Below are 25,125 nucleotides of genomic sequence, written 5' to 3'. Positions count from 1 at the left end.
AATCCCTACGTACTTCCGCCACCTCCTTGACCCGCATTTGGCGGAGCCGAACCGGCACCGGAAGTGGCGGCTGCGTCAATTTCCCCTGCCCCGTATATTGACGCAGCTTCCTCCTTCTCCGCAGTGCCCGGATGGGATATGGAACGCAAAACCCCCAATGAGGGAAGCTCCGCCATGTGCGCGTGCGTAGCAGGGAGAGGGGGCGAAGTGGGCGGGGCAAGAGGAGGCGCGCTAAGAAAGGGAACGCGGCCCCGAGCCGGTCAGAAGCAGCAGCAGCGGCAGTAGTAGTAGCAGCTGCGCGCAGGCGCACTGGCGGCGGGCTGATATTTAAAGGGACCGCACCAGCAGCTGCTGCTGCCGCCGCCACCCCCGGACAGGGAAGGAGGCGCCGGTCTTTGTTTTTTCTCGGCGGGGTGGGGGCCAGAGGCTTCGCTTCTCCCGCTCGAGAAGATGGTGTGCGGGGGGTTCGCCTGCTCGCGCAACGCGCTGTGCGCCCTGAACGTTGTTTACGTGGTGAGTGTGACAGGCGGGCGGCCCCTCCCTTGTCTCAGCAAGATGGGGGGGCTGTTTTGGGGGGAGGGGGCCTGATAAAGTGGGGGGGGGAGGGGACTTGGCCATGAATGGGGCAGCTGTGGGCCCTTTCAGGATCACAGCAGGAAGTGTCTTCCTTCCTTTTTTTAAAAAAAAGGGGTGGGGGAGGGGTTGAGGGGGTGGGGTTTATGGGAGGAGGGGTTGAGGAGTGGGGGTGATTTGGGGGGGTCAGCTCCTCCCTCTCCCTGGGATAATAGGTGAGGGTGGAGCAAGGTGGCCTCCTCCTGCTTGGAGAAAGGATGCCAGGCCCTTTCCCTCCCTCCCTGGTGGGGTGGATGTGATGTGGGGAGGGTTGAGGTGGGAAAAGGAAAGAACTGGGTTTTTAGGACAAAGCCCACGAGACCCGGTGGGGCTGGAGAGGTGCGATGCCAGGCCAGTGCAGGAGAGGGGATTTGGCAATGGTACCCGCCTGGAGAAGACCGCAGAAGTTACAAAGTGCGGCTGCTGCTGTTTAGAAAAGATGCTGCGCCTCCTGTTGTGTCAGCTGCGTGTTCCTCGCCCCACCTAGTTCTAAGAGGCTGCGAGGTGTACAGTGGTATCTCGGGTTACAGACTCCGCTAACCCAGAAATAGTACCTCGGGTTAAGAACTTTGCTTCAGGATGAGAACAGAAATCGTGCTCCGGCGGCACGGCGGCAGCAGGAGGCCCCATTAGCTAAAGTGGTGCTTCAGGTTAAGAACAGTTTCAGGTTAAGAACGGACCTCCAGAACAAATTAAGTACTTAACCCAAGGTACCACTGTACTTGTGTGCATTTCACCACCTGTGTTTCTTTGCTAGAACAGGTCAGAGTTTTCCTTCTGCGCTTCTCCATTGCATATGTGGAACATTGCTTGGGGCTGCTCCTCTGATTACTTGGAAACTGAGATAAATGAGCAGGGAATGGCTATTACCTAGTTTCTTGCTTGTGGGTGTTGGCATTCCCCAGCATTGGCCTATAGGCCTCCTCACCAAAAAGTAATCTCTGCCATTTAACTAGGCCCCCAGTTAAACTGCAGCGAAGCTTTGATCATCTGAGGCTTTCATATTCGAGCAATAACTTGAGCAAATGTAAAAGGCTGCTTTAATAGCAGTGCAGTATTTCATGCGCAGGAAGTATTAGATAATGGTGTTATGAGCAATGGATGTCTCAACTACTTGGTGGATGGTTGTTCAGAACCTAATATACCCCTGTTCTGCTAAGATGTGCAAAAGATTTAGGGTGAATAAAGCATGTCTGGGTGAATATAAGGGTGTTTGTTGGGGTGTGTGCTGCTGTGATAATGCTGGAATATTAGGTGGAAAAAAGAACAGAACTTTAAAAGACTCCTGAGTCTGATTAATTTACTAAGTTACGCTGCAATTCTAAACCTGTTGGGCGTTAAGTTCCACCGGACACATTATCTGAGTAAATGTGCATAGGATTGCTCACTTAGGGAGGAAAGATCACTAAGAGTTAAGAGTAGGCCAGTCTGCACCAGGTAACCTGATTCCACATTTAACAGGCCAACCTGTAGGCACATGGAGTGTTCCTATGCAGATGTCCCTGAAAGTACAAGTAACTTTGAACTCATATTTTTAAGCAAAGTATGTTTTTATTTTTGCCTTGAACACTTAGACCAGTGGCTTTTAACCAGTGTGCCGTGGCACCCTGGGGTGCCTTGAATGATGGTCAGGGAGGCCGCAGGCTACACTGACCTCCGTCCCTTTCCCCTTCCCTCCCTTCTCTGATGCCCTCTTGTGTCTCTGCCTCCCAAAGGCTTTCACGGCTGTTTGTTGCAGCAGCCCTGGCTACAAGCTCCCCAGGTGAATGGTGCTTCTGGGGCTGGCCAGAGGGTGCTGGTTGCCAGGAGCTGAGGTGGCCCCGGGATAAGCAAGCAAGCGGGCGAGTGAGTCCAGCCAGCCGGTCCACCAGCTCTTGCTGTTGAGAATAGAGTGTAGACAGACAAGTCCCAGGTGCCTGTGGGGCAGTGTGAGGAGGCATCTCTCTTTAGGGCATGGGGGGGGCAGATCAGAGACCAGGGGTAGCATCAGCGGCTGCCCAGAGGACTCCCAAGGAGATGGGAAGGGAGGGGAGAAGGCTGAGGGAACACTCCACAAGGGAGGTTGTTCGAGAAAGGGCGAGAGGCTGCCAGCTCTGCAGGCAGGGGGTGACATAACTGGGTTCCTGAGCCCCACAGGGGTGCCCTAGAAAGAATGTAATCGGTCAAGGGAGCCATGGACCCAAAAAGGATTAAAACCTCTGTCTTAGGCAGTAGAAAATCTCAGCTCGAAGATTCAAGTGTGTGTTGAATGTCTTGCAACCATTCCTTCTTTTCCCTATAGTTTGTAGGATGGAATCTACCTGAAAGCAATCATCCCTCTCCTCATGTTCTTCAACATGTTCTGGGGGGAGGTGCAAATGCTTCTACCAAGCTGCTAGTAAAGACAAAAGGATGAAGAAATGTTTGCTGATAGGACAGTCTCTGGGAATTCCATGTTTTCTGGTCAGGTGAAACTGTAGCCCAGCCATGCTTGCATCTTTAGTGCAGGAATGCAGTTAAACAGTTTGTTCAATGGTGTGTCCTTGCCACAACAATTTCTTGGCCCAAACCAAGAATGTTTGTTGTTGTTTAGTCGTTTAGTCATGTCCGACTCTTCGTGACCCCATGGACCAGAGCACGCCAGGCACCCCTGTCTTCCACTGCCTCCCGCAGCTTGGTCAGACTCATGTTTGTAGCTTCGAGAACACTGTCCAACCATCTTGTCCTCTGTCGTCCCCTTCTCCTTGTGCCCTCCATCTTTCCCAACATCAGGGTCTTTTCCAGGGAGTCTTCTCTTCTCATGAGGTGGCCAAAGTATTGGAGCCTCAGCTTCACGATCTGTCCTTCCAGTGAGCACTCAGGGCTGATTTCCTTCAGAATGGATAGGTTTGATCTTCTTGCAGTCCATGGGACTCTCAAGAGTCTCCTCCAGCACCATAATTCAAAAGCATCAATTCTTCGGCGATCAGCCTTCTTTATGGTCCAGCTCTCACTTCCATACATCACTACTGGGAAAACCATGGCTTTAACTATACCAAGAATGTTTAACGTGCATGAGATATCCAGATATGTTGATATCCAGGGCTGAGCATATTCAGTAGATCTGCAGTTCCGCAGAAAATGTCCAGCTTTTACAATAAGCAAGTATTTGCCCCTTAATGGTTGCAGGGGCAAAATGTTTTTTTGCCTCCCCTCACCAGTCATTTCTCACACAAATCAAGAGAGGATTATGTGGGCTGTATGTTGCACACTCCCTTCTCTCTTCTGTGTAACCCCTGCTCCCTGCTAAAAATGAATTGTCCTGATCTTGCTGGACGTTTTGAAGTCTTCTAAAAACTTGGAGTTAGGCCAAGCTATGCAAAATAAGCAGATAGCTGTAACATCATCTGATTTTCTATAATTTATCCAAGTCACAGAACATGAATTCTTCTATGGTGCAGAGGATATATAGTCTTACAATTGCTTTTACTTTACCAACACTATTCCTGCCATTATGATGGACATCCTTTACAGTCTCCTGTAAATGTGATTGTTCCCTTTGAATCCAAGGTAATGGGGCTGTTCTCATGGACATAGTTACTGGTGGGGGCAAAGCATTCTTTTTGCTAGGCTGGGCAGATTTTGGCTTCCACCTCAACACCCTTTTCTTGATTAGGAGAATCGTAGAGTTGGAGGAGGACTTGAGGTCTTTAGTCTTTCTGCCCTCTGCTTTGTGGAGGAAATTGAGCTAGAGCCTCCCTGACAGATTATGGTCCAGCCTCTGCTTGAAAACACCCCACAACCACAACGAGAGCCCACCACTCCTCTTGGTAACTGGTTCCCTTGTGTAACTCCTCTTTACCATCGTTGTTTTTCCTAAGGCTCTGCTGAAATTTAACCTATAACGTCAGCCACCCGGAAAATTAGAAAACAGGTCTTTGCTCACGTAGAACTGAAAGAGGACAATCTTTAAGTACCCATAGAGCTCTGTCATGTCCTCAACTTCCCCATCTTTGGTTTTTCCACCTCTAAATTATTCAGTTACTTAAATCTTTCTTCATTTATTTTCTGCAACCATCTTCATTGCCCCCCTCTGCGTCTGTTCCAGTTTGTCTATATCCTTAAAGTGTGGCATCCAGAACGTGACACACTGCTCAAGATGAGTGTGAGGGCTGCAAGGAAGCCAACAAAAGTCACTCACTCTTACAAATAAAGATGACCAGAGCTGGCAGCTGAGGAGCACGGCAGCCTCTTAGTGGCTTGATTCTCGGTGAAGAGTGAGGATCTGATTTAGCCCTTTAACTCAGTGATGTCCTTGAGTGAACCAAGTAGAGAAAGCCATGCAACCAAAGATTCACTATAAAAATACCAGAACAAAAATACAAACGCCATTTCAAATAATATTTACATTTTATTGCATGTATATAAAGCTCTGGTAGGTCACCAGTTTACTGGAACGATTTATGAGGAGGAGTGGAGCAGCTGAACTGGAGAGTCATCAGCAGATGTTGCAAGTGATATTAAGTGCAGAAGTGGGATGTTCTTCATTGTCTCTGTATGAGGGCAAGCACCTAGCTTTACACGACTTGCTAGAGCATGTCTGCCCATGCTTAATTCTGTGTCGGTAGGCTTGGGGGCAGCTTTGAACCATTTAAATCCAGTTAACATAATTAAAAGTTAACATCCTGGATGGGTCCAGGGCCAGCAAGAAAATATTTAAGAGTGCTTTAGGTAAAATTGTTATTGCCTTAGTCACTGTGTTGTAGTGTGATCTATTCTTCCACCTACTTTTATCTAGGTGTTTAATGTATTCTGTGTTATCTGTAGAATATGGCAATAGCAGGGAAGGAGAGCATGGGTAGGGTTTGGGGTCAGGGCTTTGGTGGAAAGGCTCCTGGAACTTCTTCCCTGATCTCTTAGTAGATGCAGAACCAGTCTTGTAAGTCACATATTTCGGTTTCATCATCTGTTTCCTGCTGCAAGGATTAAGGAAGAAGGTTGAACCTGCAGAGCAATGTGGGGCAATGGGTGTGCAAGGATACAGGAGCAGTGACATCATGGGATTCCACCAGCTGATCAGGGGTTCCCAAAGTCTGGTCCGCAGACCATTACTTCATTCAGTTGGTCTGCCGCACATCTGTGGATTTGTGGCTGAAGACGGGAGACGGCAATCCATCGCACCAAATATTCATACTGATTTTTAATTGTGTTTCACTTTCCGCTTTTAGTTCTTACATTGTATTTTATTGTACCACCGTTTGAATTCTGCGGAATACAACGCATAAGAAATGGCAGGGCCAACTAGTATAATTAAAATCACACAGCATCTAGTAGAGTGCATTACCATTGCTACAGCTGGCAAATAAATAAATAAGCAGTCCACCTTCAGCAGTTTTTGAGTTGTTCATGGTAGGTTGGGAACCACAATATGAAATGCCTTCTAGTTTTTAGGTAATAATAATAATTTATTATTTGTACCCTGCCCATCTGGCTGGGTTTCCCCAGCCACTCTGGGCGGCTTCCAACAAAGATTAAAAATACATTAAAATGTCACACATTAAAAACTTCCTTGAACAGGGCTGCCTTCAGATGTCTTCTAAATGTCAGGTAGTTGTTTATCTCTTTGACATCTGATGGGAGGGCGGGTGCCACTACTGAGAAGGCCCTCTGCCTGGTTCCCTGTAGCTTTACTTCTCGCAGTGAGGGAACCGCCAGGAGGCCCTCGGCACTGGACCCCAACATCCGGGCAGAACGATGGGGGTGGAGACACTCCTTCAGGTATACTAGGCCGAGGCCGTTTAGGGCTTTAATGGACATCATCAACACTTTGAATTGTGCTCGGAAACATACTGGGAGCCAATGTAGGTCTTTCAAGACCGGTGTTATGTGGTCTCGGCGGCCGCCCCCAGTCACCAGTCTAGCTGCCGCATTCTGGATTAGTTGTAGTTTCCGGGTCACCTTCAAAGGTAGCCCCACGTAGAGTGCATTGCAGTAGTCCAAGCGGGTGATACCTAGAGCATGCACCACTCTGGTGAGACAGTTTAGGGCAGAATGACATGTTTAATTGGCAAATGTGCTTCCGAGCTGGGGAATGGCAATTTAGTGACTGGGTATTTGATTGGGAAGGTGGGTGGTTTGATAGGCTGGGGTGTGCATGCGCACGCATGTGTGTTTGTGCTTGCACTCTTAACCATTTCCTGCCCACAAATGCTGTGTTTGAATTCCTACCCTTCAAGGGTGGAACAAGTGCCAGGATGGAGGTTGCAGGTCAAAAGTAGTAAGGGGAAGAAGAGTTACCATATTTTTTGCTCTATAAGACGCACCAGACCATAAGACATACCTAGTTTTTGGAGGAGGAAAACAAGAAAAAAAATATTCTGAATCCCAGAAGCCAGAACAGCAAGAGGGATCGCTGCGCAGTGAAGTGAAAGCAACAATCCCTCTTGCTGTTCTGGCTTCTGGGATAGCTGCACAGCCTGCATTCGCTCCATAAGACACACACACATTTCCCCTTACTTTTTAGGAGGGAAAAAGTGAGTCTTATAGAGCAAAAAATACGGCAAGTACATCCACCTGTGAGCTGATCCTCCCTTGCAAATGCTGCCAGGTCTTTTATTTGCATTTATACGGCAAACATGGTTTCGAGGTCCCTGCATGTGTTGTGTAAAATGTAATTCTGTGTTCTAGAAGCTGCTAATGGGTGTTGAAATTTCTCAAGGGCAACCGTGAGAGCTAGAAATATGTTTTAAAATAGAGCTAAATGCCTCTGATCAGGGTTCCATTATTAGCTCTCTAATCCCATATTCCATGCTATTACTGCTGTCGTTTCTTTTCATACGGGTTTTGAGATTTCCTCATGTAGTCATGACACGCAATATAGTCATTACACTTGCACAACCATAAAATAAAATAAAATAGCTTAAAACAGAACAATTGTGGAGCAGGGTGCATTACAGTTGACAACCATTTCATGCAGGAGTTCTGTTCCTGACCCCCACATGCATTGGAGGAGTGCGCATGAGCCTACATTACACTCTTCCCCCCCACTTTACTTTTATTTTATTTTATTTTTTCTCAGTTCCCCTTGTTTGCTTATTTATTTTTAAATAGTAAATTTTATTAGTACTTTCCACACAACAACAAAAAACAACAAAACACAAAAACAAGCATATGAAAAACAAATCCAAATCTTACAAATTAATAATATAAACACTGAAAAGGAAAACAAACATTGACTTCCACCAATCCCACAGCACCTCCTTTACCTCTCATTGTATCTTCCTCTTTTCCTTATCATCTCTATCCTAGCATCTACATATAAATCCCTCTTTCTTATCCTTTCACTTCACAAGGTTATTCCAGACTCAGCCAGATTTCTGTCCTCCAACCTTGGCTTTTAAGGTATTCGTTTAGGCACTCCCATTCCTTTTTCAATTCACTTTTTGGTTCCCCATTACACCCTTTTAGTTTCATGCTTTTTGGGGTCACTTCCAGGTCCCGCAGTGTGTGCACGCACGCAACTGCGTATCATTTAGATGCACATTAATCAGTCGTTGCCTGTACTACCATTGCAGGCTGATTGCACAGCACGGTGTAGTACAGGACTAAACTTATTTTGCCTTCATCACCTCAATAGGTTATTTCATGTGGGTATGCACAATACTGGTTTATGCTGCAGAAGTTCTCTAACATATCAAATTTGTAAGAAGGTACTGGCAGTTTCGAGATAAAGATAACTTCAGTTGGGAACAGGGGCTGTTGAACACTGATAGCCTTCCAGTCTTCTCAATTTATAGCATGCACTCAGTTAACATGTGCACTATAATTTATTTGTGGGCTTGTGTAAATTCTAAATACAGTGGTACCTTGGGTTACATACGCTTCAGGTTACAGACTCTGCTAACCCAGAAATAGTACCTCGGGTTAAGAACTTTGCTTCAGGATGAGAACAGAAATCGTGCTCCAGCGGCACAGCGGCAGTGGGAGGTCCCATTAGCTAAAGTGGTGCTTCAGGTTAAGAACAGTTTCAGGTTAAGAACGGGCCTCTGGAATGAATTAAGTACTTAACCCAAGGTACCACTGTATGAGCTTAGGTCTCAGAACAGAAATGAGAAATGTTAATGGCTCTATCATGAAGGAAAGTACCTGGGGACTAAACAAGAAGCGGCAAATATGACAGGTGCAACAGTCAAGCGTTCTGATCCTGCTAGTGAATGGATGATCCATTTTGCAAATAGCCCCAAACATGTAGAGAAGAGGTTAGACTTTTTGTTGCCGGTGAGGGGAGAAAAAGAAAAAGGAAGAAGAGGTTCTTATTTGCAGGAGAATCTTGCAGAGTCCACAAAACAGCTTACAAATTTAAGTGAGTCGAGTTGGCTTCCTTTTGTTGGAAATGCTTTAAAATGGCCATTAAAAGCAAACAAACATATGGTGTGAGCAGCGATTTTCATGTTGCTGCCCGATAAATTTCTTGCGTTTTTCAAGGAAAGCCTTAGATAAGCCAAAATGAAATCAAGTCACAGATGATGCGAAGCCTGATCCAGCAACCTGCCGATTTAGAGGACTATGATTTTAAACAAGAATTCGTGCCTGTTGACTTCTGTAGGATTAAACCTCTTTAAATCTGAAGCATGCATGTGGCTGATATGAAGAGGGCAACCAGAAAGAGTTGAAGATATGGTGGTACCTCTGGTTACGTACTTAATTCGTTCTGGAGGTCCGTTCTTAACCTGAAACTGTTCTTAACCTGAAGCACCACTTTAGCTAATGGGGCCTCCTCCTGCTGCTGTGCCACCACCGTGCAATTTCTGTTCTCATCCTGAAGCAAAGTTCTTAACCTGAGGTACTATTTCCGGGTCTGTAACCTGAAGCGTCTGTAACCTGAAGCGTATGTAACCCGAGGTACCACTGTAAATATGAATGAACTAAGCCTCAAAGGAAAGAAGTGCTAGCGCTGCCATTCCCACCTGCCTTTTGTTCTATGCTTCCAACTCCTCCATTCTGACTCCCCTGAATTCTTCTTGCTTTCCAGCTGGTCGGGCTGCTCCTGATTGGCGTGGCTGCCTGGGGCAAAGCCTACGGCATTGTTTACAGTCTCCACATCATCGGAGGGGTCATTGCTGTGGGTTTCTTCCTGCTCCTGATCGCCATCGTGGGGCTCATTGGTGCTATCAACCACCACCAAGTCATGCTGTTCTTTGTATCCTTCTGTGCTGTTGCCAAGCGGGGACCATCACGTCCGCCCTGCCTTCCAGAAACCGGTACTTTCTTTTCTTGCCCTGCAGACATGAAACTGGACATGCCCAGCTAAATTGCACCATTAGTAGAAGCAAAGAGCTCTGCCGGTCAAGAGAGGGTGAATGGTTTTATTCTGGTCTTCACTTGTGGGCTTTTATGGGGTGCGGGAGGGAAATGGAAGCACACATACTTCACCTAAGATGTTTATAGGTTTTTCCTCTTTTTCTTTAGTCTTTGGAATATTGGGATTGCCAGAAAGGACACACACCTTTTTTTTGCAGCTGGCATTTGAGTTCACACTGAGGATCTGTTCTGCAGATTCTTGTTCTGTCTGTGGTGTTGGGTGGAGAGCCTTGCAATGTAATTCATTGATAAAAGGAGAAAAGCAACTTAGTGGAGGATAGTAGTGGAGGATAGTAGAGAGCCAGTGTGGTGTAGTGGTTAAGAGCGATAGATTCGTAATCTGGGGAACTGGGTTCGCGTCTCCGCTCCTCCACATGCAGCTGCTGGGTGACCTTGGGCTAGTCACACTTCTCTGAAGTCTCTCAGCCCCACTCACCTCACAGAATGTTTTTGTGGGGGAGGAAGGGAAAGGAGAATGTTAGCCACTTTGAGACTCCTTCGGGCAGTGATAAAGTGGGATATCAAATCCAAACTCTTCTTCTTCTTCCTCTCTTAAGGCAAGTGGGCTGGAATTTGATTACCACCTAATCCATCCCTATGACTCAGTTAATTCTACCCCTGCATATTAAGACATATTCTGACATCAAGAATCACAAAACAGAGAAACCAGTAGGAGAACACTTCAATCTCCCAGGACATTCTATACAAGATCTCATAGTAGTTGTTTTACTACAAAGGAATTTCAGAAATAGACTGGAAAGAGAAGCTGCTGAATTGCAACTCATTACCAAACTCAAAACCATGGAGAGACCTGGTCTGAACAGAGACATTGGATTCTTATCTCATTATACATGACTAAGCCATTTTTCACCTTCTCACCCCTTGCCTTTTCCTGTAAGACCTATTGCTGTCGTTAAGAGTCGTCAACAGGCTCATCTCAGCTATCTGCCAACCACCCATTCCCACCACCCTTCTGAGTAATACCCTTCCCCACCTTCTCTCTATATAGAAGGATCTGGCAACTTCTGTTTCAGTGTATCTGAAGAAGTGTGCATGCACACGAAAGCTCATACCAAGAACTAACTTAGTTGGTCTTTAAGGTGCTACTGGAAGGAATTTTTTATTTTGACTATGGCAGACCAACACGGCTACCTATCTGTAACTGCATATTAAGTGTAAGTGTGCAAAGTATTGTGGCCTGAGTTGTGACAGACTCTTTCTTCTTAAATTTGCACCTTGCCCCTTCCTCCATTTTGCATCTCACAACAGCTATTCCAGGTAGCTGAAGTGGAGAGATGTGACCTTTCCAACCATCCCTGGGCCTTGTTCTCCTCTCTGAGTGAAACTGAAGCAGGATGTGATACCGTCATGCGGCAAGTTTCCTCACCCTAATCCATGTCATTGTATCCTATAGTTGAGTAAACTTGCAGCGCGATGACATCACAGGGGATGTGGAGAATTGCACGTATACACCGCACCCTGGGATCATGTAGCGCAGGGCAGGAAGTAAGTCCAAATAAATAAGGACTTTGGGCGAGGTGGGCAGCTTCATATCTGCCATATTACCTACCGTATTTTTCCGTGTATAAGACTGTTTCCCCCCCAAAGAAATAATGTCAAAAATCAGTGGGCGCCTTATACGTGGATAGTGCTGAAGGTGGGCTGGAGATTCGTTGTTGCCCAAAAATAGGGGGCGTCTTATACATGGGGGCATCTTATAGATGGAAAAATACGGTAATTCTGCCATAGCACCCTCATCTTCTTATTACTCCTGCTAATAAGTTCAAAGCATACAAAAAGGGAAGTGGGGGAAATAATGGCCTGAGGGCTGTTTTTTCCTAGGGCTGCCATACGTCCGGAATTTCCTGGAAAATGCCAGGATTGGGCTGCCGAAAGTCGCATCCAGGCGGAACTTTCGTCATCCGGTTTAAATGTCCAGGGAAACCCAGAAGTATGCCAGCCCATTGTGGAAATAGGTTTTTTGCCCAAGTTTCTCAAAAAAACTCAACAACTTGGGCAAAAAGAGAAAGGCCAGCAACTTTTGTGTCCGGATTTCCACCTCCTGAAATATGGCAACCCTACTGTTTTCCTGCAGTACAGTACAATGTCCCGAGTTGCAGGAATACAGGTATCTGCCACAGGAAGCTTCAGTCAGTCACTGTGTTCCTTGTAAAAAACCAACAATTACTTTATTACTTTACCATGTATGGCACCATAGCCATCAACTCTAAGGGACCCAGCTCTTTTGATTCCCCCTCCACCAATATTTTTTTCCCAAAAACTTACTCCAGCGTGTTTCAGATATGCAGAATGGCCCAGTGAACGACTCAGATTTATCAAGTGGATGTGTTTGCCAGCGATGTGTGTTTTTGAAGAGACAGCTTAGTATGAAATCCCACTCTTCCCTACAAGGGACAGTGAGATTGTCTGGGCATCGTTTGCCTCTGCTTTTCAGTGCCTGGCATGGAACGATACGAGGAAATGTCCCAAATATCCACTGGTTCCAGTGGCTTCTAGTAAAATTTGATTTGGCAGGGATGGTTTGTGAAAAATAGCCTTCTTTGAAGTGGTGATGGGTGCTTCGAATGTGGATGGGGAAAACCCTTTTAATTAATAGGATAGCACCTAAAAAGAGTTAAGCACTAAAATTACAAAATAATAAACTTTTAGGATGCTAAAAATAAAATAACAATGTATCTGTGGACAAAAGGCCTATGTAGTTCTTAAAGAAAAACAATAGCTTAAGGAAGATGTTCATTATTTTCATAGGGTGGCATTTTGCAGGGCTGCCTTTCTGTATTTGAAGTTGAGCTTCCTCTGCCCACTCTGATCCCAGTACTGGCCAAAACCATCCAAGGGTGTGTCAGAAATGATGCACACAATAGTTGGTGATGAATGGCATTCTGCCTTTTACATAACTCTGGAAGGAACATGGCTTTCTTTCATATCAGGTTTGGCAAACTTGTTGTCTTAACGTCTGCTGTACAAAAAAAATGGATACCATTTAGCTAGAGACACTTATACGTAATAAATCTTACTGCCACCTTCCCCCTGTTAATACCAGACAGCATGGTTTCATGTCAGTATCGCCTGTGTTCAGAGGGTTGCTGCACTCTTAGGTTGGTACTCGGCTAAGTTTTACTCAGTGTAAACCCGCTGAAATTAACAAACACGAATAAGTCCTGAGTAAAGCTTCGTTAAGGAGGATTTTTTGCATGCCATTGGATTGTTCTGGAGCTTGCTGGAATCCACTAAGACAGGGGTCAGCAAACTTTTTCAGCAGGGGGGCCGGTCCACTGTCCCTCAGACCTTGTGGTGGGCCAGACTATATTTTTTTTTGGGGGGTGAACAAATTCCTATGCCCCACAAATAACCCAGAGATGCATTTAAATAAAAGGACACATTCTACAGTGGTGCCTCGCAAGACGAAATTAATTCGTTCCGCAAGTTTTTTCTTCTTGCGAGTTTTTCATCTTGCGAAGCACGGTTTCCCATAGGAATGCATTGAAAATCAATTAATGCGTTCCTATGGAAACCGCTTGCCAGGCTGGCGGTGCGGAGAAAGGCTTTTCTCCCCACCGCAAGCCTTCAGGACAGGTACGGGAACAGAGGGGAAGGGGCGCAGCGCTTCTCCTCTGTTCCCGGAGCTTGCGGTGGGAGGAGGGTTTTTCCTCCCCACCGCCAACATTCAGAACAGCATTCTGAATGTTGGCGGTGGGAAGGAAAACCCTCCTCCCACCGCCAGCCTTCGGAGCAGCCTTCCGAAGGCTGGCGCGGGGAGAAGGTCTTTCCGCCCCACCGCCAGCCTTCGGAGCAGCCTTCCGAAGGCTGGCGCGGGGAGAAGGTCTTTCCGCCCCACCGCCAGCCTTCGGAGGAGGTCCGAGGACAGTGGGGAAGACGCGCTGCGCTTCCCCGCTGTCCCGGAGATTTCCTTATGGGCTTTCGTCTTGCGAAGGAAGCCCATAGGGAAATTCGTTTTGCGAAGCGCCTCCAAAACGGAAAACCCTTTCGTCTAGCGGGTTTTCCGTCTTGCGAGGCGTTTGTCTTGCGGGGCACCACTGTACTCATGTAAAAACATGCTGATTCCCGGACCGTCATTGATAACCCATAGTACATTGCTATGGTAACCCAGGTTTTGTGGGATTGTTACAACACACATGGCTGATGTATGGGTGATTAAATAAAAAAAATCTGGCATGTGGGGGGAAAGGAAAGAAAGAAATGTAGTTTGCTAAGTTGTACTGGAAAAGCCCTTTTTTTTCTGAAAAGAGCCGTAACGAAATGAAGACTAAGCTTCACCTAGTTTTCTGCTGACACAGTTAAATTTCCCAGAAATGAGCTTTGGGGTTTTTAGAGGGAGAGGGTGGTTGAGGGAAAAGGCAAATGACACTCAAAATGAAACCACAGAGCACCTCAAAGTTTCAGGTGCTGTTTGTCTTGAGGCTGCTGGCTGCTGTTTCAAGACCACAACATCTGAGAGAGGACTAAGAAGGGTGTGGCAAATCAGGGGTCTGGAGCGACACCATCCATTTACATTTATGGTAGTACTGTGGAATACATCTCTCCCCTCACCCAGCCTCCAAATTGAGGTCATTTCTGTTCTTGTGGATTTCTGAATGGAACGGCAGAGTTCATGAATGACAGGATGTATGCACAGGAGTGATCAGATCACCACTTTGTTTCCTCAGACGCCTGGGAAGTGCTGATGTAAGGTTTCCTAGTAATTACTGTTAGGGAAAGGGACGTGGTTGGTGCTGTGGTCTAAGCCACAGAGCCTAGGGCTTGCCGATCAGAAGGTCAGCAGTTTGAATCCCCGCGACGGGGTGAGCTCCCGTTGCTCGGTCCCTGCTCCTGCCAACCTAGCAGTTCGAAAGCATGTCAAAGTGCAAGTAGATAAATAGGTACCGCTCCTGCGGGAAGGTAAACGGCGTTTCCGTGTGCTGCTCTGGTTCGCCAGCAGTGGCTTAGTCATGCTGGCCACATGACCCGGAAGCTCCCTCGGCCAGTAAAGCGAGATGAGCGCCGCAACCCCAGAGTCGGCCACGACTGGACCTAATGGTCAGGGGTCCCTTTACCTTTAGTTTACTGTTAGGGAACGTCTGGTATAACGTCTCCTGGTAGTTTCTATTAAGCAGCAGGAGAGAACTTCAAAGGCTCCTTCTGTCTGTGTGTTCCTAGATTTCTGGAAGCATATCTCTTACAGACGTATAAAATATCCCATTCTTGCATGGAGTTCTCAGTGGTTTCCTATCGGGTTATTTATCAGGTCCACGCACTCTCCTAGCTTCTGCCACTTTGCAACGTCAAGCACTTCCATTCAGAGGACTCCTTCCGGCTAGTTTTTAGGAAGGGTGTGTGACCTCATTAGGGAAGGCTGTAAGAATAAACCCAGCCAGGAGCTTAACACCTGTGGTTCCCTAAAGCAGAGTTCTGCATCAAGGAGCATTCCAGAGAAAAACTTCTCCGCCTCGCCATGTGCTGAATGTGGAGGTGCCTCAGTCTGTACTAGTCCAGGCTTTGACATCCATGTTATTTGCTGAGATTCTACTCTGGCTAAAGGAAGTCCCACCACCTCTCTTCTAGCATTTTGTTTTTATTTAACCAATACTAGTTAAATATCTGACTGTCTGAGAACCTCTAAGCAGTTTAGCATGTAGTTAGAATAGGCGCCATAATATTGGCTGTAATAGATAAGTTGCCCAGATGTCAATGCACTTGCTTGCATCCTTTTACAAAGGGTGATCCTCTGTTTGTGTGAAGACAATGGGATTGCAGAATTCAGTGTTAAAGGTAAAAGTAAAGGGACCCCTGACCATTAGGTCTAGTCGTGGCCGACTCTGGGGTTGCGGCGCTCATCTCTCTCTATTTGCTGAGGGAGCCGGCATACAGCTTCCAGGTCATGTGGCCAGCATGACTAAGCCACTTCTGGCGAACCAGAGCAGCGCACAGAAACGCCGTTTACCTTCCCGCCAGAGTGGTACCTATTTATCTACTTGCACCGAACAACGGGAGTTCAATGTAAGACCCCTCTTAAAAACATCAAAAGTAGGGTGGCTTTCAGAAGCTGCTGCTGCTTCCTTCTGCACCAGAACTGTGTTGCCTCAAAATCTCCCTTTCTTGCAAATGTATGGCAGATATTCTGTGCCTTTTAATCTGATCTTCCAAGGGTGTCAGTGCTGGAGGTGGGGAGTATTAAGAGATCAAGGAGATTTGGGTATTGAAAGTCTTAGAAGTAAATTTGGTTTTGAAGTCGCTGAAAGAGAATGCAGAACACCCTTCACAAATAAAGGATGGTATCTTGGGAACCAGCAGTAAACTTTTAAACCTGGAGTTAAGTTTACAACTTAAAGAAAAAATAAGGCATTGTTATTTAATATACAATAATATATCAATAATAATAACCTTGAATAAAATGTTTTAATGTTATTTAATGTACAACAATATATCAGTAAATATAATGCACAATAAATTGATTTAATATATTTAATTATTAAACAAAAGTAATAGATGTGTTCTCATCAACAATTTCATTACCCAAATAATATTTTTTTAAGGCTTTAAGGAGTTTTTTCTCGAATGTTACCAAGGGCCGCCAAAAAAAAAAAGGCACCAGGGACTGCATGCTGGACCACCCTGGTCTAAAAAGACACATGACTGAATACATTTCAAATTGAAAACTGGAAGAAGTCAGAGGTGTTTTATCTGCAATTAACGCTGCATTGGTGTTTCCTTTTAGGATCTCTCAACTTTCTGAAGCGTTTCCTTAACGTCACTTTCTCATCAGTACATGATCATTTTAGGGCTGGTGTTTCTCTTCCAGTTTGGAGTCTCCTGTTCGTGTCTGGCACTCACAAGAAGTAAGCAGGTAAGGGCACCTTCCTGCCTTGAAGTTCATTCAGGTTTGGCGGGAACCCGTGGAGTGTGTTTTTTAACCTGCAGCTCAGGTTGGGAGAGAAATATTGCTTGGGAGAAAAACGAAACGTGTGTGTGTGACGCGGCAGCTAAAAAAGCCAATGCAATTCTGGGCTGCATCAATAGGAGTATAGCATCTAGATCAAGGGGAGTAATAGTGCCACTGTATTCTGCTCTGGTCAGACCTCACCTGGAGTACTGTGTCCAGTTCTGGGCACCACAGTTCAAGAAGGACACTGACAAACTGGAACGTGTCCAGAGGAGGGCAACCAAAATGGTCAAAGGCCTGGAAACGATGCCTTATGAGGAATGGTTAAGGGAGCTGGGCATGTTTAGCCTGGAGAAGAGGAGGTTAAGGGGTGATATGATAGCCATGTTCAAATATATAAAAGGATGTCACATAGAGGAGGGAGAAAGGTTGTTTTCTGCTGCTCCAGGGAAGCGGACACGGAGCAGTGGATCCAAACTACAAGAAGGAAGATTCCACCTAAACATTAGGAAGAACTTCCTGACAGTCAGAGCTGTTTGACAGTGGAATTTGCTGCCAAGGAGTGTGGTGGAGTCTCCTACTTTGGAGGTCTTTAAGCAGAGGCTTGACAACCATATGTCAGGAGTGCTCTGATGGTGTTTCCTGCTTGGCAGGGGGTTGGACTCGATGGCCCTTGTGGTCTCTTCCAACTCTAGGATTCTATGAAAAGGTAAATCTTCATTTGCACATCACTACTTCCAGCTCAATTGCACACCCTTCTCTCCAGCGCGTCCCATCCAGATCTTAAGCACATCAGTGTGTTTCTTTTATTAATTGGGGATGCAGGACAGACGAGTAGGCTCAATCTCCTCTCCCTATAGCACCTCTACGGTTCTGAGCACACAAAAGTTGCAGGCTAGTGACAATGTGGAGTAGCCTGCTAGAGACTGGTGGAAGAGGGACAGGTTGCTCCTGCCCTTTCCCAGCAGCCTGTTCCAATCCCTTCCTCTGTTCTTCCTCTGGCAGCCTACAGTCGTGGCTTGGAAGTCGAACGGAATCCGTTCTGCGAGTCCGTCCGACTGCTAAAACGTTGGAAAACCAAATTGCAGCTTCTGGTTGGCTGCAGGAAGCTCCTGCAGCCAATCGGAAGCTGCGGAAGCACCATTGGACGTTCAGGTTCCAAAAGAACATTCGCAAACTGGAACAATCACTTCCAGGTGTGCGGCATTCGGGAGCCTAAACATCTGAGTTCCAGGGCGTTTGGGATCCAAGATACAACTGTATTTGGTTTCTGTGCTGGGAAAGGGGATGGCCTCTTCCACAAGACTTCTCACTCACCCACACGCAATTCCTTCTTGGCCATGGATACCAGGCCACTACTTAAATAGCAAGGTTGCTTTAGTAATTGATTTTGGGGGTGCTTTTATTCTAATTTAACCATTTACCATTAATTAAACTTGCCACCACCGCTGCACAAAATCCCCTGTCCTCGTTCCTGCTATTCGTTATGAATTGAGAGGGGATTGTATTTCAAGTAACATGGAATGTCTTCCCTCGCTATTTTTTACTTTCCTCTCAGGAAAGTCTCCTGAACGGTGCCTGGGAGATGAGCAACAACACCAAGAAGTCACTGGAAAAGAACTTTAACTGCTGCGGGCTATTCAACAACTCTCTCGAAGCTAGCAAGAAATTCAAGGCTGATGTTGAAATGTGCAAAGCGGTAAGTTCACTTCACCTTGAACCCTTGGTGTCTCAGGTGACAGAGAAAGATCTCCATCCATCACTAAATTACCGGGGATAACGGAGCTCAAATTAAAAAGGCTTAGTCAAAGGTCTGCTGCTTGAAGGTGGCTGGGTGATTGTCACTATACACTGTGAAAAACAGGCTGTCAATGAATATACTTAAATAATGTATCTACTTGAATATATAATGTACCGTATTTTTCGCACCTAGTTTTTTTTTGGGGGGGGGGGAAATAAAGGGGGAAAAAATTTATTTCCCCCCCCAGGCGCGGGGCTGGGGCGGGGGAAGCCCGAGCTGCCCCTGACCCCAGAACAGGCTGCTATCCGCAAGCCTAGGGAGCCTGGTGGGAAGTCGCGCCGGTCTCCCCAGGCTTGCAGATATCTGCCCGAAGCCCGGGACTTTAGGATGCAGGCAGCTCTCCGCAAGCCTTGGGAGACCGACGGGAACTCCCGCGGGCTCCCAAGGCTTGCGGAGAGCTTCCTGAAGCCTGGAGAGCAAGAGGGGTCGGTGTGCACCGACCCCTCTCGCTCTCCAGGCTTCAGCAAAAGCCTGCATTCGCCCCATAGGACGCACACACATTTCCCCTTCATTTTTGGAGGGGAAAAAGTGCGTCCTATAGGGCGAAAAGTAAGGTATATACAATGAATATACTTAAATAGTGAAAACATATTGCTATGATTGTGGTTGTTTAATTAAAGTTGGAAGTCATGGGCAATGATACAACCAGATTTGTGACTTGACCTAGCAGACCAGACCATTGATTGGGTTCTAAAAAACCATTGAGGTTTGTATGCACTGATAGTTGGCAATACCTAATGCCTACGCTGATGGAGCAATCCGCGTAGTGCTGTGTAGGATTTCTCCCAATGTACGGAAGCAGTAGAGAACTGTGCTAAAACACAAGCCATTTTAAAATAAACGAAACAGCAGTATAAATCCCGACAGCTAAAAAAAATAAATTATACAGTACATCTCTTTTTACTGGAGTCTCATTTTTCCTCTTCTGCTGCTGTTGTCGTCAGAGGCCTACTTTCCCTTTAGAAACCTTTTCTGTTCTTTCTACCTTCTTCCGTTCAGGGCACTTAACCAATTCCTAAATTACCAGACCATCCGCAACTGTGTATTTCCTCCCATTGTCGTTTTGATCCGTATGGCTGGCCATTTAAGACTGAACAGTGATCAAATCCAGTTTTTTGCCTCTTCTTCCCCAAAGTGGCTTATTAGTCCTCTTTTTAACACTAGCCGTCTTTCTGTTCCTTTTGTCTAACATGCCTTGGGGTATTTGCCCTGCCCTGCCCCTTTCTCTTTTCTGTTATTTTCCAACTGCAGGGTTGTTTCTTTGCTTTTTCAAACTTATAAAATGGGCTTTGCCTAGGGATCCCCAGCTCTTTACAGAATATTTTTGCTAATAAACTTACTGTCTCATACAGGATGAGCCAGACTTCTTCTGTCTGGAAGAGCCAGTGTGGTGTAGTGGTTAAGAGCGGTAGATTTGTAATCTGGTGAACCGGGTTCACTTCCCCGCTCCTCCACATGCAGATGTTGGGTGATCTTGGGCTAGTCACGCTTCTCTGAAGTCTCTCAGCCCCACTCACCTCACAGAGTGTTTGTTGTGGGGGAGGAAGGGAAAAGGAGATTGTTAGCTGCTTTGAGACTCCTTCAGGTAGTGATAAAGCGGGATATCAAATCCAAACTCTTCTTCTTCTTCTGTTTCACAATTGCCTAGATAGAACATGACATTTCAGGAGAAGACTAGCAAGCTGTATTTTCAGAGATGTTTGTCCATCGTTACTGATCTTTCCCCCCTACATAGTGTAGAAATTGTGAGCGTTTCCCTGCAAGTGATAACCAGAGTCACAGTGCTTTTCTTTTTCTTTTTTTTACCCTCCCACCCTGCAGCCATGCACAAAACCAAAAACCGGGTGCATCAGTTGCGGTGAGGTGATGATGGAACATGCAGGCGAGGCCTTGAAAATCCTTGGTGGAGTTGGACTCTTCTTCAGTTTCACAGAGGTAACTCTGTCTATTAGGCTGAATGGGGGAGGGACAGGAGAATATTCTTTGTACATCATTGGTAGCTTTGCCACCCCCGCAAAGCTAAAGGGCTCTTCCTGTACAGCTGAGAAGCAGAATCTCAACAGCTGCAGACTGTGCTGGTATGAATGGTAATGCTGTAAAAAATCGTACCAGTTTGAATTTCTGCCTGATAATTCAGATATTTAATAAAGGAAACTAGCTGCAGTGGGGAAAGCGGGCAGCCATTAGGTTGGATGGTTTCTTCGGGACATGGGTGGTGCTGTGGGTTAAACCACAGAGCCTAGGACTTGCCGATCAGAAGGTCGGCGGTTCAAATCCTCGCGATGGGGTGAGCTCCCGTTGCTCGGTCCCTGCTCCTGCCAACCTAGCAGTTCGAAAGCACGTCAAAGTGCAAGTAGATAAATAGGTACCACTCCGGCGAGAAGGTAAACAGCGTTTCCATGTGCTGCTTTGGTTCGCCAGAAGCGGCTTAGTCATGCTGGCCACATGACCCGGAAGCTGTCTGTGGACAAACGCCAGCTCCCTCGGCCAATAAAGCGAGATGAGCGCTGCAACCCCAGAGTCGGCCACGACTGGACCTAATGGTCAGGGGACCCTTTACCTTTTAAACTTGTCAATAAGACCTCAGTAGGGAAAGGGCTGCAGCTCAGTGGTGGATGCAGGTGGTCATAGGTGCAATTCCAGGTATCTGGGCTGGGAGAACCTCTGTCTGAAACCTGGGAGAACTGCTGTCAGTCATTTTGGATGATACTGAGCTAGGTTTGCCTTGGTATAATGCCGCTATGATCCTGCCAACCAGCAGTTCGAAAGCACATCAAAGTGCAAGTAGATAAATAGGTACCACTCCGGCGGGAAGGTAAACGGCGTTTCCGTGCGCTGCTCTGGTTCACCAGAAGCAGCTTAGTCATGCTGGCCACATGACCCGGAAGCTGTACGCCGGCTCCCTTGGCCAATAAAGCGAGATGAGCGCCACAACCCCAGAGTTGGCCACGACTGGACCTAATGGTCAGGGGTCCCTTTACCTTTACCTTTTATGGTTGCTTCACCTTCTCTTGACATCCCATCAAGGTGATTCTGCATCTTCCCTATTTGGAGAATTCAGTTTGGATTGCATCTCTGATGTGACCTACATCATCACGATAGTTAATACTCCATAAGTAACATATTGAACAAGGTGATTTGGGGTGTGATTTTTCAAGTAAGTCCCATAACTAGATCCTTCCCCCCTTTTTCTCTTCCAGATCCTTGGAGTGTGGCTTGCCATGCGCTACAGAAACCAGAAAGACCCCAGAGCCAACCCCAGTGCCTTTTTATAGACCATCACATTCCCCCATCTTCTCTCCACCACCTTCCCCAACCAACCATGTGTTTTCCTTTTAATTAGTTGCACGTCCCTTATTCAAGAGATCCTTTTTCATCACGCAAGAAGAAAAGCAATCCTTGAAGCAGCTGTGAGGGAGCTGGGGTTTTTGCCATTCTGCCAAACTGCTGATTGGATGAAATAGCAGAGCAAAGGTCCCATCCTTGACATGAAGCCTTTGGCAGGTGGCAAAGACGACTCTGCCTTTTTGGAAGAAAAATATGGAGTCATCCCTTTGCAGAGTCACTTATCTAATTGCAGCTCATAGCTACAATCACTTCTGTGTTTTTAAAACTTGTACTTTGGGTCATTGTCTTTAGTGTGGGGGCTTTGTTTTTAAGGCACGGGTTGAGGGGAACCTGTGGCCCTCCCAGATGTTGCTGGACTCCATTTTCCATCACACTTGGTTTTGCTGTGGTCTCACTTGGGCTGAGGGCAGTAGACATGAGAGGCACATGCAGCGATTCGGTAAGGGAAGTTTTTAGATTTCAGCTGAACTACATGGGTGGGTCTTTTTTTTTAATTATTATTATTATTAAGAAGTCATGGGTTGTTTTTTTTAATCCATAATTTGAATTTTGCCTGACTTAATCATAAGTGCAGGTTCCCTCCTTCCGAAGGGAAAGCAGGGGCCTGTGTAAAGCTTTCAAAGAACTGGATCACCCATAATGTAACTGAAGTTTGCATCTAGCGTGCACATTTTTAAGCTGGCTTGAAAGTGGGGTTTTTTTGATGACTTGTTCTAAAGGAACAGAGGACCAGAATCTCATCAGTCTACTGAGTCTCAGATTCCTAGTCCCTTTGCAGTTCTCCTATCCCTTTCGTTCCTTGACTGGGGAAAATAGGCTTGAAGCTGCTCGCAGAATAGATAAGCTCTATTGCTCCTAGAATATTAAGCGCTGTTCAGGCTCTTCTCCCCTAAATCGATCCAGTAAGGATGTACAAGGGAATGCATAGCTAGCTCCAGGGGCATGTTTTGAACCCTAGCCCAGTTCATGTCCCTGCAGATACTTCCAGTCTTGGTCTACTGTCATTTAGTTATAGATGGGCAGCAAGGAGAAATGGAACCACAATTCCACTGGGCACCGAAATGCTGTAAATTTGTACTAAGCTCCTCCTGTGCTGGTGCTTTCAACTGGCAGCCTAAGGGGAAAAACTGCTAAGCTGTGGGTGCTTCTTCTATCAATTTCTCCCTGAAAACTCACCTTGGCTGTTTTAGAAGAGGTTACTTGGATTTCAGTAGGGTGTCACCAATTTCTTCTCCAAGAATAATGCATATTCATTATTGGAGCTCTTAGCTGCCTACAACGGACTCCTTTTGAAACCCAACATTGCACCTTCTTATCCCCTGTAACCTTGGAGAACACCCACATTGGACTCCTTCCAGAGTAGCGGTTGGGCGGCGGCGATGGCAGAACAAAGGATCCGGCAACAGGACCATTCAGCATCTCGACAGGCTCAACAAGGGTAGATGTGACCTACTGCCTTAAGGGGCTGGTGGGGGGGAGTTACAACGGTGGAGACAATGACACCCGGAGCGGGGCATGAGGGGGACATTACTGTTGCAGCAAGAATGTTTCCTTTCCCCACAAACCAAGCCTCTTAGGGCATCAAGGACTCTCCCATAAGGGGGAAGGTGGGTGTGCCTTCAGGTGAGAAGCAAAAGTCTGTTCCCTTAACCCTCAGCACAAATGGGCACACACCCGCTTTCCCTGGCACTTGGCAGAGTGGAGAAATGGAGACGTTGGAAAGCTAGGTTAAGAGGGAGGTGGGTTGTGCAGAAAAGCAGGCATGGATAGCATTAAGCATGGGCCAGCTCAGGTACCTGTGGCTCACCAACTGCTGTTGGACTCCATCTCCTCTCTGCCCCTGTCAACAGTGTCAGGGGTGATAGGAGATCTAGTTCAGCCTTTCTCAACCTGTGGGTCCTCAGATGTTGTCGATCTACAACTCCCATCACCCCTAGCTAGCAAGGCCAGAGCTCAGGGATGATGGGAGTTGTAGTCCAACAACATCTGGGGACCCACAGATGAAGAACCACTGATCTAGAGGGACAGACATTCCTCAGCCCTGGCTCAATGTGAATGAGCAAACAAGGAATTTCAGAGTGAAGACCCTGGCTGCAGCGTTCCTCCCTCCTGTGGTGCTAGCCAACGCTAAACTATGGTTTGACTGCCACCACCAAACCCATTCTCTCTGCCTCCCCCTCCCACAAACACACGTTAAACAAAACAAATCTTGGTTAAAAGCTTGTGGTTCACGTACAATGAATGCTGAGCCAAACCATGGCATAGCCCTGGAGAACATGGCAACTGCCATATTTTCTCCAGGACCCCACTCGTTCACACTAAGCCATGGTTAGACACACAAAAACCAGATTTTATACTACACCAGTGACTGCTCTAATAGGCACCATGCTATTTATTAATTTGGGGTAGGGGGAGAGACACCTTTTTGTAAACATGCACCAAAGTATGAGGCAGGTTGGATAAGGTGGCAGCTTCAGCAGAAACAGTTGAGCCAAGGTGTGTACTGATCAGGTGTAAAACTGCAGCAGGCAGTATGACCATGTACAACTAGTTATTGGCTTGAGCTTGGCCTAGCAAGGGCTAACCATATTTAAAAGATAGAGATGGTATTGCTCTGTACTACCCTAGAGTAAGCCAGAAAGAGGACTTAACTCTATTAAGCAAAGCTGTTGGCACCACTCTTTTGAGCTAAACTGCTGGGGTGGGAGACACAAGGCAAAGCTGAACAGCAGCAGCAGGGGCTGATCAGAACAAGCTAAAATGCACTTTATTTAGGGTATAGAGCACATAAACGTTGCTATGACTCCTAGCCAGGTTAGTATTGCGAGCAGGTCTGTCATCCTATTTACTTTAGAGGGAAGACTAAACAATATGCCTGCTCAACCACAGGGCAGGCAGCTTTGCCGGCTGCTTCCAGGGCCCTGGAAGACTTCATTCAGGGCTGCCTAGTTGCCCTGAACTTTTGGTAGTGGGAGGAAGAAGAGTGGCACAGGCTTAATGTGTAAGGGAAAAAAGACGCAATGCTCAGAAGTTCACATCACCAGATGGCTTTGTTAAAATCAATATACTTCTACCATCATGTACACTCTGACTGCTGCCGTTGTAGATTGGAGTTACTATTTGAATAAAGTACATTTCTCTCAAA

The 25,125-nt window shown here is 46.5% G+C and overlaps 1 protein-coding gene across 2 annotated transcripts; it reads left to right on the top strand.

The window, feature by feature from the left end:
• Positions 1–218: 218 nt before the first annotated feature.
• TSPAN31 (tetraspanin 31) lies at positions 219–25,125 on the top strand. Of its 2 annotated transcripts, XR_014521523.1 has the most exons (7): positions 219–513; positions 9,602–9,769; positions 16,715–16,795; positions 18,390–18,530; positions 20,454–20,567; positions 21,833–23,886; positions 23,950–25,125. XR_014521523.1 is itself a non-coding variant. In XM_083485521.1 (6 exons), the coding sequence occupies exons 1-6, from the start codon at positions 451–453 to the stop codon at positions 21,905–21,907; spliced, it is 642 nt and encodes a 213-aa protein (XP_083341647.1). In that variant the 5' UTR covers positions 236–450; the 3' UTR covers positions 21,908–25,125. The 2 variants fall into 2 exon arrangements, 1 of the variants encoding a protein (XP_083341647.1); XM_083485521.1 differs by having other exon boundaries at positions 236–513; positions 21,833–25,125.

This window comes from Podarcis liolepis (genome assembly GCF_965112155.1).
Source record: "Podarcis liolepis genome assembly, chromosome: 2".
NCBI lineage: Eukaryota > Metazoa > Chordata > Lepidosauria > Squamata > Lacertidae > Podarcis > Podarcis liolepis.
This window is presented reverse-complemented; position numbering and strand designations above follow the sequence as displayed.

What these genes read in the sequence shown, in the direction of transcription:
- TSPAN31 (XM_083485521.1), top strand. Translation starts at nt 451, where the DNA reads ATGGTGTGCGGGGGGTTCGCCTGCTCGCGCAACGCGCTGTGCGCCCTG. An exon ending in ACCAAGTCATGCTGTTCTTT is followed by an intron (nt 9,770 to 16,714) that starts GTATCCTTCTGT and finishes CTTTCTCATCAG; the next exon opens with TACATGATCATTTTAGGGCT. An exon ending in TCTTCTTCAGTTTCACAGAG is followed by an intron (nt 20,568 to 21,832) that starts GTAACTCTGTCT and finishes TTTCTCTTCCAG; the next exon opens with ATCCTTGGAGTGTGGCTTGC.